Source organism: Conger conger, chromosome 8 (genome assembly GCF_963514075.1).
Source record: "Conger conger chromosome 8, fConCon1.1, whole genome shotgun sequence".
NCBI classification, from domain to species: Eukaryota; Metazoa; Chordata; class Actinopteri; order Anguilliformes; family Congridae; genus Conger; species Conger conger.
The window spans coordinates 58,968,905-58,983,245 of record NC_083767.1 but is presented as its reverse complement, the minus strand read 5'-3'; the positions used below and the strand labels follow the sequence as shown (position 1 = coordinate 58,983,245).

The 14,341-nt window shown below is 47.4% G+C and overlaps 1 protein-coding gene across 1 annotated transcript; it reads left to right on the top strand.

Moving 5' to 3' along the window:
* nat8l (N-acetyltransferase 8-like) lies at window positions 1–10,814 on the top strand. Its single transcript, XM_061250602.1, has 3 exons — window positions 1–419; window positions 1,945–2,109; window positions 10,441–10,814. The coding sequence occupies exons 1-3, from the start codon at window positions 104–106 to the stop codon at window positions 10,806–10,808; spliced, it is 849 nt and encodes a 282-aa protein (XP_061106586.1). The 5' UTR covers window positions 1–103; the 3' UTR covers window positions 10,809–10,814.
* Window positions 10,815–14,341: the final 3,527 nt, after the last annotated feature.

The following is a 14,341-nucleotide window of genomic DNA, read 5'->3' as shown; positions in this document are numbered from 1 at the left end:
CTCAGGGTTACAGTGGTGCATTCGCATTTTTCTTTTAATAACTGAGAGCATCATTCATTTTTTTTTTTTCTTTCAAGCTTTAAGTATTTCTTAGGCCAGTTGCATGCATTGTTCGTCTCCAAAAATGGTTTGCGAGACTAAAATTGTTGCGGATGAACATGATACCATACCTGGGACCAAAAAAGATTCGATTATTGTTTCTTCTTCTCAAATGTGGACTTCCTCTCCGTCATCCCCCGGCACTATAGAGGGAAAAGATGCGAGAAAAGAAACAGTTTTCATCCGCGAATTTGAACGCTCGGACCGTGCGGAGGTCCGGCGAATCTTTTACGAAGGGATAATGGAACGGATACCCAATACGGCTTTTCGGGGGCTAAAACATCAAACTCACACGCAACTCGTTTATGCTTTTCTGACACGTAAGTGGCACGTTTTTAATTTGCGGACGCAATGTGTATTCATTTATTTTAATACGCTTTCGTCACTGTTACACAGCATTACTGTTTTACATGTAAGGCGTCAATGTTATTTTAATTGAATTATTTTTAAATGGCGTTCAGTGTATCCCACATGTCGTATGCTGAGGTAATATTCATAAAGCTTTAATTAGGAATGTTTTTTTGAGGAAGTAATAGCATTCTGGCGTTCAGAAATAACAATCCACGAGGTAGTTCTTATTCGAGTTTTAGGCTACTGAATTGCATATTTAGCTATGTGTACATGTATAATTCGTTGCTCTTTCTTCCTTGTGTACTGGCATGCCGATCACGTTAAGATTTAACCTCTTACACAAAGGCATGTTTAAGTGCATGCTGCTTGCATGTTATCAGGTGGAAAGAGCGCCCAGGCCCGTGTCTGTGCTCAGTGTGCGGGTACTATGCCGGGTGGACGCATGAATGAATGAATGTTAGGATTGGTCCACGGTGTGCGCGCGCACCAGTAGCTAAGTTCACAGTACAGGTCTATGCACGTTTTTTGTTTGTTTTTTTTTTGTCGTTTTTTTTTTTGTGCTGCAAGAGAGAAAATGCACTGACCGCGCGCATGCCGACCGTGTTTACTATCCTTGTTAAGGATCAGCATGGTTGCTATTTTATCCCAAGTTTAATGCTGTGTCGTAAAGTCGGCTGCATTTAGCTGTGGCTGTATTCTTTTCTTCTTTTTTTTCCTGGTTGTGGCTATAGGTTTTAGTGTCTTGCGTTTTTAATGTGCACCTAAACGCAGCGCACCCACCCATGTTGATGGAAACAACTAGGCTATAAATTACAACCTTCTTCGTTTACAATTTAATTCCACCCCATCATTTAAAAATAACAATGTATATGATACGCATTCTGTGTGTATGTAATTTGGTAAGTGATCGGACAATTGGAGCGCGTGAACACCTGCTGCACCACAGTGTGATACATCCGGTTTTTTTTCCGTTACAGATAAACATCCGCTTGTCCTAGACATTGTATGTACATGTGTATTTAAACGCGCAACTCAGTTGACAGGAAACATGGCACATGGTGGTGGAGTAAAAGCACTTTGCTTGGGACCGGCATCAGAAACCCATAAAAAATGCAACGTTGCGCAGCTTTCCTGTGATGTAGTGGTCCCTACGGGCGCCCCCATGTGGCAATGTTTGTGAATAACAACCACAGAAACACACGACGCAAGTTCTGCTGTGCGCGCTAAATGAATTATGCATAAATAGATTTTTGTCTATACGGAATTACAGCTCAGGCAACACAGTAAGTAGAACTGTAGAAATACAATTGTTTTTTTTTTAAATCCTTTTTTTGGTCTATTGTAACGACTATGCTATTTATGTTTTTATAGGCTCAGTGGTTATTCATTTTGGAATGTGTTTTTGTATGTGCTCACTGGGATAATTCCGCCGAAATCAACATTTGATTCTCTTTTCTGACAGGTATCGTTTATTTTTCTCCCTTATCTCCATAGTAATGTGCTTTGTTGTGACCAAATCCTTCGTGCTGACCTGCTGCGCGCCATTCTTTCTAATGGGCGCGCGTTACTACTTCAGTAGGAAAGTTATCCTCAGCTATCTCGATTACGCACTGCAAACGGACATGGCTGACATTGAAGAGTATTACATGAAACCAGCAGGTAAGGAGGTGCACATGTCAAAAAGCATGCTGCGATGTTAAATGTGAAAAAAAATCTAAATTACTGTGTTGATCTTTTCTATGTTCTGATACATTAATAAGTGGCTATGTTCATCGAAAGGAGTGTTGCTATAAAATGGCTAAATTGCTAACAAAGAATGTTTAAACATTAACGTTTATGAACAGGTTATGAAGATAGCCTGTGAACATACTGTAAATGTGTCGCAATAACTCAATACCACAATAAAATGTCCACCTCAACTCTTAGCAGAAGAACACGTGAGTCCACATGTAATGCACTTTATGAGAGTTGATTTAACATTGAAAATTTTACTGTGTAGACATTGACACATAGGCACTGCACACACAAACAGGGGTAGGCGTCATCGGTGTTACCGTGAAGCAGTTGATGCGATAAAGTACCGATTCATAGTCGACGTAAAACTTTTACAGGCAGTGTTTTTACGGTAAGAGAGCTGTCCGACGCAAAGTAAACAAATGCATTCGTGGTGTGATGTACCCTGCGCATTAAATATGCACCACAGCTCGGTCCGCTCCTAATTGCTGAGGGCAGGTGGGCTATTGATCGCAGGAAGGAAATCGCCGTTGTGCACTCTTCGGGGCAGTGCATGTCAGCAGAGTTCAGAGTTGATTTCCTGAGGGTTTCTGACGCTCAGAGCCCATTGCTCAACTGTGTGTGTGTGTGTGTGTGTGTGTGTGTGCACAGACACGTGTTTTTGCACACCACTGTGTGTGTGTGTGTGTGTGTGTGTGTGTGTGTGTATGGATGTGTGTGTGTTTGTGTGTGTGGATGTGTGTGTGTGTGTGTGTATGACTGCATGAGTGTGTGTGTGGATGTGTGTGTGTATGGATGTGTGTGTGTGTGTGTGTGGATGTGTGTGTGTGTGTGTATGGATGTGTGTGTGTGCGTGTGTGTGTGTGTGTGTGTATGCATGTGGATGTGTGTGTGTGTGTGTGTGTGTATGGATGTGTGTGTGTGTGTGCGTGTGTGTGTATGCATGTGGATGTGTGTGTGTGCGCGTGTGAGCATGTGTGTTTCGCAGATCTAGTGTTTCACAGCCCCAGGGCTACAGAAGATTCTTCTCCCAGTTAGCGGTCCAGTCACCAGGTGCTAACACCATTAGTGGGAGCAGGCAGGTAGCTTAGTGTCTAAATGGCCTGTCAGCCTGGCTGATGCTATCTGGGGGGGGGGAGGAGGGGGGTCTGAGGGCAGTGTATGACAGATCAATGCCATTACCTTCTTTGTGTGCACACAGTGCCAGGCACAGAGGCCTGCAGTCCTCTCTAAACGCCCCGGGGGCAGAGCGGCTGTTCCAGTGATCGGCAGGCAGGAGAATCGCAGGGCAGAATGGGAGACGTGGTCAAGGGTGTAGAGCACCAGTCTTTCCAATAGACAGACAGACACACACACACACACGCACACACGCACACACGCATCACGTTCAGTTATTCCTCCACTTTAAATTTAGAACTAAAATGACACATTTCTGTGTACAACCGCACCGGGTGTTACCAATGTGAAATAATCTGCTATGAGGCAGATTTTTTGAAAGGCGGAATCTTCTCTAGTTTTTTGGTGCCCATAGTTACCGTTTAACTGGGGGGGGGGGGGCTCCCAAATCAGCCTGAGAGAATCAGCTGCTGAGAGCCGGCCTGGGAGCGGTGGCCTCCGTCTCAGACAGCGGGCGCTTATTTTAGCGCCGCTGTCAGGAGGAAGAAGGCTGCAGCTGCAGACATGGGTCGGGTAGCCGGGCTGTACGGGGCTGCTCGGGGCTGCACGGGGCTGTACGGGGCTGCTCCGGGCTGCACGGGGCTGTACGGGGCTGCTTGGGGCTGCACGGGGCTGTACGGGGCTGCTTGGGGCTGCACGGGGCTGTACGGAGCTGTACGGGGCTGCTCTGGGCTGTACAGGGCTGCTCTGGGCTGTACAGGGCTGCTCGGGGCTGCTCGGAGCAGTCGCAGCGCTTGGTTTACGACCCTGGGGGGGGGGCTCAGGACTGAACAGCTCATTACCCATCCTCACCCAGGGGGATATCCTCATTGGCCGCAGCACTTCCTGATCAGCAGATTGCGTATGGATTTCTTCCCCTCGTCGTTTTTCTGAGTGTGTCCCCCTGTAAGGCTGGGCTACTTTGTCACACCCGGAAGCCAGTCAGTAAGTAATGGGCGAATGGACCATAATGGGTGGATTTGGCATCATGCGCTGTCAATCACCTGATGTGGAGGAACCAATTTAAAATATTTTCAGCCCTGTTGAAGTGACAGCCCGCGGCAGCTCCGCCCACTTTCGGGGGTTGTGAAGACTCTCTCTTCCCTCGGTAGCAGCCAGTCCATTTTCTGCTCCGTGAGGCAGCAGTCTGTGGACTTTTACACCGCGGAAGTCCCTCGATTTAGCGCGGCGAAATTGCCACTTCACGTCTGCCGTGATTTGCTCTAACCGTAAAAGTGTTTCGCAAGGGCGATCCTTCAGCGAGCTACATTCCCGATGCGTTTCACGGCGGCCCGTTAACGTTACGGCGTCAATCTGAAGATGGAGAACGGAGGTGAATGGATCCGATGGGGAGTGATCGGCTCCGGCCAGCCTGTGAGGCAGCCTGTGGGCATTCTCCGCCCTCAGGGCGGGTTTAAAGAGAGGGCCGTGTGTGAGTGTGTCGTTTGAACAGGGAGGTCATTTTGGCTCCGCAGCAGTACAGAGGCTGGGCCCTTTGGGGTGGGGTAAGGATGGCAGGATTACGGACCTGGCCCTTTTTTCTGGGAGGGGCTGTTAATCATGGGGCGTCCCAGGGGTGGCGGGGGTGGGGAAGAGGCTAATGACAAATAAGCCCAATCTCGAAAGTTACCCATATCACCCCCTCCTCCCCCACCATTATGGCTTCCAGTGTCATGCTCTCAGTGTCCCTGGAAAAGAGGGTGCCATATGCAGCTCTGATAAAACATTAGAGCTGTTCCAGCTAATTATACTGCCAAAACAACCACTATCCGCTTTTCCAAATGTTCCTAATGCCAAGTAAGTCAGCAGACTTAATTTATTCAGCTGATAGATGCAACCTGCTATAGTTTCCAAACCAAGTACCACTATATACGCATCCTTATTTAACACGGGACCAAATAAATAAATAGATTCGTGCAAAAAGCAAGCCTCTTTGTTTTATTGACACGCTGACTGTTTATTTTCTGGCTTTAGTAAATGAGAAAGGGAAACGGGCTTGGGGAGAGATGCAGGCATTACCGCCGCGTTGGTGCCGTAGTGCGTCCGCCACGGAGCGGGGGCGCGGGGGAGGCGCGGGGGAGGGGGAGGAGGCGCGTGATAAATACTCCACTTCCTGCTCAGGTACTGGACAGCGGGAACGAGAAGAAAAATGGGGGTGGGGTGGTGAGTGTGTGTGTGTGTGTGAGAGAGTGTGTGTGTGTGTGTGTGTGTGTGAGAGTGTGGGGGAGGAGGCTCCTAGAGGATTTACCCCATTTGTCAGGGTGTGGTGACGGGGAATGTGTGTGTATGTGCGTGTGTGTGTGTGTGTGTGTGTATGTGTCTGTATGTGAGTGTGTGTGTGTGTGCTGTGTGTATGTGAGTGTGGGGGTGGGGGGGGGTGTTGCTGGTGTGTGTGTGTGTGTGTGTGTGTGTGTGTGTGTGTATGTGAGTGTGTGTGTGTGTGTGTATGTGTCTGTATGTGTGTGTGTGTATGTGTCTGTATGTGAGTGTGTGTGTGTGTGTGTGTGTGTGTATGTGTCTGTATGTGAGTGTGTGTGCTGTGTGTATGTGAGTATGTGGGGGTGGGGGGGGGGTTGCTGGTGAGTGTGTGTGTGTGTGTGTGTGTGTGTGTGTGTGTGTAGGGGTGTGGGGGGGGGGTTGCTGGTGTGTGGGATGTAAGGAGGAGATCCATACTCCCAGCATGCTCTCTGATCCCGAGGGACCCACCGAGGATAAAGCGCCGGGGGAAAGGAGAGGCCCTGCTGAGGCCCTGCATCACATCACACATCACGTTATTAAACACCACATTACACATCACGTTATTAAACATCACATCACACATCCCGTTATTAAACACCACTGTAATGCAGCAGAGCAGCTGTCACAGATACAGATACTCATCCTTTACCAGTAAAATTAGCTCGACTCGCATCCCCGTTTCTCACCATCAAGTAAGGTTGTTTTTTTTTGTTTTTTTTCCAAGTTTTGTAATAGGCTTTCTCATTGATAGCTCACGCAAGCCTTGAAATCAAACATAAAATTACATTTTCACGGGAGGCAATTATGTGTCACCGATGGATAATTTGATCTCATTCTGTCTGGTGGCGCACGCCAGGAAGCAACGCGTCATCAGCGGGTCGGCCCCTCTGACAGGGCAAAATCACAGTGTGTGCAAAATCACAGGCGCTCAAACGCCATCCCAGGGAAACCTTGGCCCGGGAACAAAAGGAAGAGTGAACACGTAATTATAGATTCTGAAGTATGCCACGACTGTTGAGAAGCAGATGCACACTCTTACCTCCACCTGTAGCCTGTAAGATATTAATTTGTGCATGCAAAGCTACAAACACCATTTTCCTTCACTTCCTTTGGCTGACTAGAGATTGAGGGACATTATCTACTGCTTTGGTAGCAACTCTACCCTGTTAAAAAAACAGGTCAAGTTAGGATTTGAAACCGCTGGTAGCTGGTTGACCAGTTCAGACCAGCTCCAAACTCAACATGGTTTGACCAGCTCAAGTTATGTTTTGAAACCGCTGGTTGCTGATTGACCAGTTCAGACCAGCTCAAGCTATTTTTTTAAACGGCTGGTAGCTGTTTGACCAGTTCAGACCAGCTCCAAACTCAACATGCTTTGACCAGCTCAAGCTATGTTTTGGACCAGCTGGTAGCTGGTAATTTCAAGCTGGACATTTCACACCAGGATAGGAATCCGTGAGACCCTCCCCATTACAGTCCAGTCTGGAGCACAAATCACATCACCCCCAGTCTAGAGCACACACTAGACAAACAGTCGGCAGGCCGTCGACGACGGCTGTGCAGTTTGTGCTCTCGTTAGCAGCGGGACGCTAAAGGCCTGCGTTCAGGAAGAAGGAAGAGGCCCGCGAAACCGAACGCGAACCCCGCCGTTTGAAAAACGAGCGCGCCCCTTTTTAATTCCTCGGGTTCATCCGAATCCCGCGCGGCGGTGGCGGTTTTTTAAAGAGGAGGGCGTTCGCGTGTTTGAGTGAAGAAAAGTGCGACGGAGAATTCACAATGGGCTCGCGTTTCATCCGACAGACGACTTAGCATTGCTTCCCAGGGCGGGATTCACATGATGGCTGCTTCTCTGATGAGTCATTACACTGATCCACGTCAACTTACCCATCGCGGGCAGGACGAGTAGCGGCTAAAGATTGGTTGGCCGCATTCCATCGTTCATATTTTAAATATCCCTGCATGGGGGTGTGCTGAGGAGGATCAACTGTAAGTATTCTCCGCGTAGCCTCCAGAGTGAAGGTGATAGCAGCACTTCAGGCTTGTTTTCCGGGTTGTGTTAATGAAGATACGGTCAGCTTCACATCAGTCTTTTGCCTTTTGCTGTAGATTTTTTTTTTCTTTCTTCTTCTTCTTGTTTTTATGTGTTAGCGCTCCTGCCCCCTCTGGCCAAAGACGGTATGAGCAGCTCCCCCTTCTGCTCCCTGGGAGGACTGAACAGAGATGCGTGTCCTCGGATCTCATCGTCTTAACCTAGCTGGTCTCGTTCCTCGAATCTGACTCTTAACCAGCAGATCCCGTCTTCTCCGAGCTCCTGCCCCGCAGGGGGAGAAGGATGGAGTTCGGTTTTCCCTCGCCAGTCACGGGGAAGAGACACGCGACTCCAGACTTGATCCCCGATCCCAGGGCCGCACCCCTCCCAGGACAGTGCTCCCCCTCGGAAACGCGGCTAGCCTCGCTTTACCTGTCTCACCCAGGTGAGAGGACGGGAGGGCCATTCCGTTCCGCTCTTTCTCCCGAGCGCCGCCCCGCTGAAGGCCAGACACTGACTCCTCTTTGTTCAGCTTTTCTTTCTTTTCTTCTTTGTTGTTTCCTGCCCAGGGACTGCAGATGTAGATGAGATTTTTTTTGTTTGTTGCTATAATCTGGCACGATCATATATTGTGCATTGTCCCTGGCAAATTAACAGTGTCAGCCTGCAACATTATTTTTTTTGAACTGCTTTTGAGCTCCTAATTTGTTGAGGGACATGAAGAGCAAGAGCACAGATGTAGGCCTGGCCACACAGCAGGACAGCAGCGCTGCGTTAAGGCTGATCACTAAGGCCCCGCTAAGCTCACCTGTTCAACGGACTCATTAGAGAAAGGACAAGCAGGTCGGGCATCGTACGAGGTTCAGAGACGGAATGCGGATCAAACACTGTTTATCTGGAAAAGCAAAAACAGCAAAGGTCACTTAAAAGTAGCCAGTACCTGCTCTTTAATTAAGTTCACAATTGGCTCTTGTCTGTGACTTAGGGGGGAAAAAAGGCTTTCATTTTTACTTTCTCATATTTTGCAAATTTGTCGAATTTGAAGACTGCTGTAAATATGTAAGTGCTTGGTTGTAGATCTGTAAATGTTCAGACTTTAAATGTAGTAAGGCTACCCTATGAAGCCCTTCTAACTTGAAAAATCCCTTAAATGGAGGTTCACAATAAGAACTAAAAGAATATGTTATAAACATGTATTAGTTCAGCATTTAGATAAACAAAAATGATGTTTTATTCAGCATGGAGAATTTCATGCGTATACATCTTGGGAAATAAAACATGAAAGCATATCTTTAGTGCTGTATAATGAAGTTTGAGATTGTAATGTCAGCAATGTGGAGTTGTGGTTAGGGACCTTTTTAGACGACCGGTTCGATTACATTTAGGTCAAATAATTACCACATGCGTGCAGATTAAGGCCCCTGGTGGAGCCAGGGTTCTGCTGTGACGAATGAGACTCATAATATTAGCATCTTTTGTTCCTTCTTGCTCTTTGTGCAAACAGAGATTACCTTCAAAAGCGTAACCATTTTGACATATAGTCAACCTTTGAATGTCTACAGTGGCCAACTTTACGAGCTCTCTTAATACTACTGAGTTTCATCAGTGTGTTTCCAGGAGAAGTAACACCGTTAGAGTTGACACAAAGCCCATATAGAAACGTAGTGGAAATATGTTTGGCATGAAGGCAACATTTGCCGTAGGTTGCTTTGTCCTGTTATTCATTCTAAAGAAACCCAACAGCACATGGGGAAACGGAATGATTTCTCATTGTAGAAACTTGATTTGCTGAAATATTATAATCGATGAACATGGCTCACTGTCAATGTGTCTGCTGTATGTGTTGTGTGTGTCCGTGTTTTACGTGTAACGCAAATCCTTTTCAAACCTGACTGTCAGTTATACTCCGACATTTGCTGTAATTGTAATCACTTCAGTCAGCTGTTGCCTCATTTTCTTGATTCCACCGTCGTGACAACACATTTCAATCAGCTATATCCAAAATAACACACAAAAACAATCTGTGAGGAAATGAATGGTGGTAAAAGGCACAAGAACTTCCACAGCTCAGGTTTGAAAGGTGATTGATGAAAGTTTTGCAAACATCACTTAATTCCTGTGTATAGAAATACATATTTATTATTAAGTAAGGCTATTTTTCAGTAAAGTTACTTTGACTTTGTCAGGGCAGAAGACACATGAACTTAAGGTGGGCAGCAATAGGACAATGAACTGTGTCCAGCTCATGGGTGGGAAACGTGAATAAGATTTTGAGATTTGGGATGTCTAGCTTTGAAGGCAATTTTGATTGTCCATAGCTTTTGCTGAGGGGGTTTGTTATGAAGGGATTGAGGGGGGTTTCTGCTGAATTTTCAGTCATGGGTATGTGAAACCCCTTCGGGGCCACAAGAAATTCCTGCGGACCTGAGGGCTGCCTCAACTCTTCCCAATCGCCTGGGAGCTGGACATAGAATAGTCACCTGCTGGGCCACCATGAACTTATTATGATGGTCTCCTGAGTGCACGAGGAGACTCAAAATGTGACAAACCCCACCCCTCTGGGGAAACAGGTGACATGGAAAGATAAAGCTAAGGCCACACACGAAAGAGCGGATAGAAAAACGTACAGAAAGCTCAGCAGTAGAAGGTCTCCCTTAAATGGCACCTTCCGGGAGCATTCCGACAGTGCGTGCAACATTCCATCCCTCCCCCCCCCCCGCTTCAGTTACGGGTTAATATGTGTACGTGTGTGCCGCGGGAGTGTTATTTCGGGGGGTTCCCCCTTGCTGAGCGTGTCTCCCCGCTCCTCCTCTCCCCCCCCCCCCCCCGTGCAGGCTCCTGTTTCTGGGTGGCGGTGCTGGACGGCCGGGTGGTGGGCATCGTGGCGGCGCAGGGCACGGAGGACGACAACGCGGTGGAGCTGCGGCGGATGTCGGTGGACTCGCGCTTCCGGGGCAAGGGCATCGCCAAGGCGCTGGGCCGCAAGGTGCTGGAGTTCGCCGTGCTCAACAACTACTCGGCCGTGGTCCTGGGCACCACCGCCGTCAAGATGGCCGCCCACAAGCTGTACGAGTCGCTGGGCTTCCGGCGGGTGGGCGGGAGCGAGGACTACCGGCTGCCTGGCATGAGCCACTCGCCGCTGGAGAGAATGTTCTTCCAGATCCGCCACCACCGCTACCGCCTTCAGCTGCGTGAGGAGTAGAGCCCCCCAATCCACCCTGCCCCCCACAGCCCCCCAATCCACCCTGCCCCCCAGAGCCCCCCAATCCACCCTGCCCCCCAAATCCACCCTGCCCCCGAAATCCACCCTGCCCCCAAGAATCCCCAAATCCACCCTGCCCCCCAGAACCCCCAAATCCACCCTCTCCCCCAGAACCCCAAATCCACCCTGTCCCCCAGAACCCCCAAATCCACCCTCTCCCCCAGAACCCCCAAATCCACCCTGCCCCCCCAGAACCCCCAAATCCACCCTGCCCCCCAAGAACCCCCAATCCGCCCTCTCCTCCACCTGCTTATTTATTTTTAACTGTTCTTATTCTTATTATTACTACTACTACTATTATTATTATTATTATTATTATTATTATTATTATTATTATTATTATTATTATTACAGTTCATCTTAACCACTAATTCCTCTCTGTTATTTATTTTTTTCCATTATTTTTTATAGGACCTTTTTTTAGTGGATTTTTTCAGATTTGTTTTGTATTCTTTATCTTTTTATCACGCATTTACGCTTTTATCTCTCTCCCCGTTATCAAAAGAACAAAAAAAAAAAACTGAAAAAACTAAACATTTTTTCCTCATCTTCCTTCATGTGATACCATCCTTACCCCACCCACCCCTACCTCTCCACCCAAACAATGTCACCAACCAAATATCCCCCCCCCCCCCCATGTTCATATTACGCCATGGTATTGTACACTTTCTTTTTGTCAGAACCCTACTGTCCACCCTCCTCTGCTCCAAGCAGCCCCTGTTCTGGTCCTGCCCGTCTTCAGGGTCTGGCGCTGGGGTGCCGGGGAGGGGGAGGGGGTCCTGTTGGAGGGGGCCGGGGCCGACAGGGCGGGTCGAGGGGGCACGAGGCAGGGCTATTCCCGGGAGGACATGGCCAGTGTGACCCTCCCCTCCGTGGTCTCCCACACGCCCGTCTCTTCAGGGCTATTCCCGGGAGGACATGGCCAGTGTGACCCTCCCCTCCGTGGTCTCCCACACGCCCGTCTCTTCAGGGCTATTCCCGGGAGGACATGGCCAGTGTGACCCTCCCCTCCGTGGTCTCCCACACGCCCGTCTCTTCAGGGCCCAGCGGTGGCCCGCTGATGAGATGGCCTTATTCCGCTTTCTGTTTTCTTTGTTCATTTTTTTGGAGCCATCTTACCCCACTATCTACAACTTAAGCACAGCTGCTTTTCGTGTCCTGGGTAAATTTAAAAGAAGGGGGTGGGGAGGGGAGGGAGGGGGGGCGGTATTTTGAACCCTGAGTTCCATCTCTTCTTCTCCCACCTCTTTCTGACACCTTTGGCCCCACCCCAAAACTGCCCCCCCCCCCCCAAAAAAAACTTTTTTTTTCTCTCTCTCTGTCTCTCTCTCTCTGTTTCTCTCTCTGTCATGGGTTTCTGGAGGGAGTGGGCAGGGCTCTTGGGAGTGGGCAGGGTTTGTAGTGGGAGTGGGCAGGGCTCGTGGGAGTGGGCAGGGTTTGTAGTGGGAGTGGGCAGGGTTACTGGTGGGAGTGGGCAGGGTTTGTAGTGGGAGTGGGCAGGGTTACTGGAGGGAGTGGGCAGGGTTTGTAGTGGGAGTGGGCAGGGTTACTGGAGGGAGTGGGCATGGGCTTTTGCATGGAGAGAGTGGGGCAGCTGCCTCACAACAGCACGCAGTTACACTACTTCCCCAAGATGCACATACACAGGCATGTGTGTGTCTGTGCGCGCGAGTGTACAGGCGTGTCTACGTATTCACACGTACGCCTGCATGGCGCATACAGGCGTGTGTACAAGCGTGTCTGCGTGTCCATGTGTGTATGTGCGCAAACAACGCTAAGTACGATGCAAGAAACATTGTAAACTCAAGACTGTAGTTAAAATCTCCCATCAGAGAGAACATCGTGCGATCCTCTCATTCTTATATTACTGTTGTACTTATACTTATTTATTTTATTTGAAATACATTGTTATGTACGCGTGTATGTCATGGTATGCGTATACACACGTATGCAAAAGGAATTTATGAATTGAACATTTTTTAATTAAATTTAAATGAATGGAAGAATTAATTTTAATATTATGATGAGTTGAGATTAGTACTGAGAATTTAATGTCACTTTCATTCTTTTAGAAAAAACACAGAAGTACCTTTATACTGTAGTGTTGTAATGACTCTAAAAATAAACAAATTCTCCCTGCAATTAGGACACTGTACATTATTAGCAATATTTGTGACAAATATTATTGAGCACAAAGTTGTGAAAATTTGGATATAAGCTAAAAGGAAATATATATAGGATATATATCTACACATCTATATCTATATATGTATACTATATGAATACATACATATGATACAACTTACGACGTGAAAATCCCAACTTCTCTCCGAATTTTCCTAACCATAAACCAGCAAAGGGAGAATTAACCGCAATGAGCCGAATTTGTTACATACTTGTAAAAAGTAAGAATAAAATGTAAAAAAAAAAAAAAAAGAAACATAGGTGAAAAAATAAGGGTAAAAAAAAAAGAAAAACATCTCCAATTTTTCTTGTCTTGTCTCTCGCCCTCCCATGAATACGATTGCAGTCCTGAGCCCACCCTCTCTGCATGTGCTGTTCTCTTAATGTTCATTTCAGCTTGTACCCTGTGATGTCATCGTGGCAGCTAGCGTTGCGGGTGTGTGGTAAACCTGATAGGAGCGTGTGGGAAAGGGTTGCAGGACGGACAGACAGAGAGAGAGAGGGAGTGACCAAGAGCACACTGGAGAGGGCCCCGCCCCTCTCATAAGCCCCACCCTCTGCCGTGATGACATCACAGAGGGAATTGTAGAATGCAAAAGCAATGCAATGCAAATCTGGCATGCCTCTGTACCTGGTGTGTCCATACAGCACCTGCCCTGTAAAAGAAGTAAAATAACTACATGAGAAAATAGAAAATAAGCTTATTTTTAGCTTAAAATATAACAATGTGTGTTTATTTGTGCAAAGGAATTACTGTTTTGCATGAATCGTGTCTTTGAAGGAAACTAATAGGAAAAAAAAAGAGATCTTATCACATGGCAAGTCTTAACTTAAACAGTGGAATTGTACTTTACTTTATTTTAACTTGAATTAGTATTTGGTAACTTTGGTTTTCGTAATGCAACCAAGGGGGACGTTCAAACAAAGTGCAAACTGAAAAGTCCTTGAGATCAATATTTTCTTTCAGCCAGTGCATCTTCTTATTGTACTGTAGCGCATAATCCACATTTAATTCGTATTTTTTCCCGGAGGAAACTCAAATGCAAACAGTAACACAGAAAGTGACAGTCTGTCGGGATGATATTTTATGGGTTTTCCTCTTTACATTTTGTTTGAACCCCCCCAGCCACCTGACCAGCCATGTGTGGTGAAAAGTGGAGGGTACAGGTAGAAAGCCAAGTTTGTCCAAAAATGTTAACTGAAGACATCCCAATTAAGCACCCCCACCTCTCCCTATTCAATCAGACCTAACCAGAGTGTGTGGGCATGGTTCAGTACGAGTAGATTCA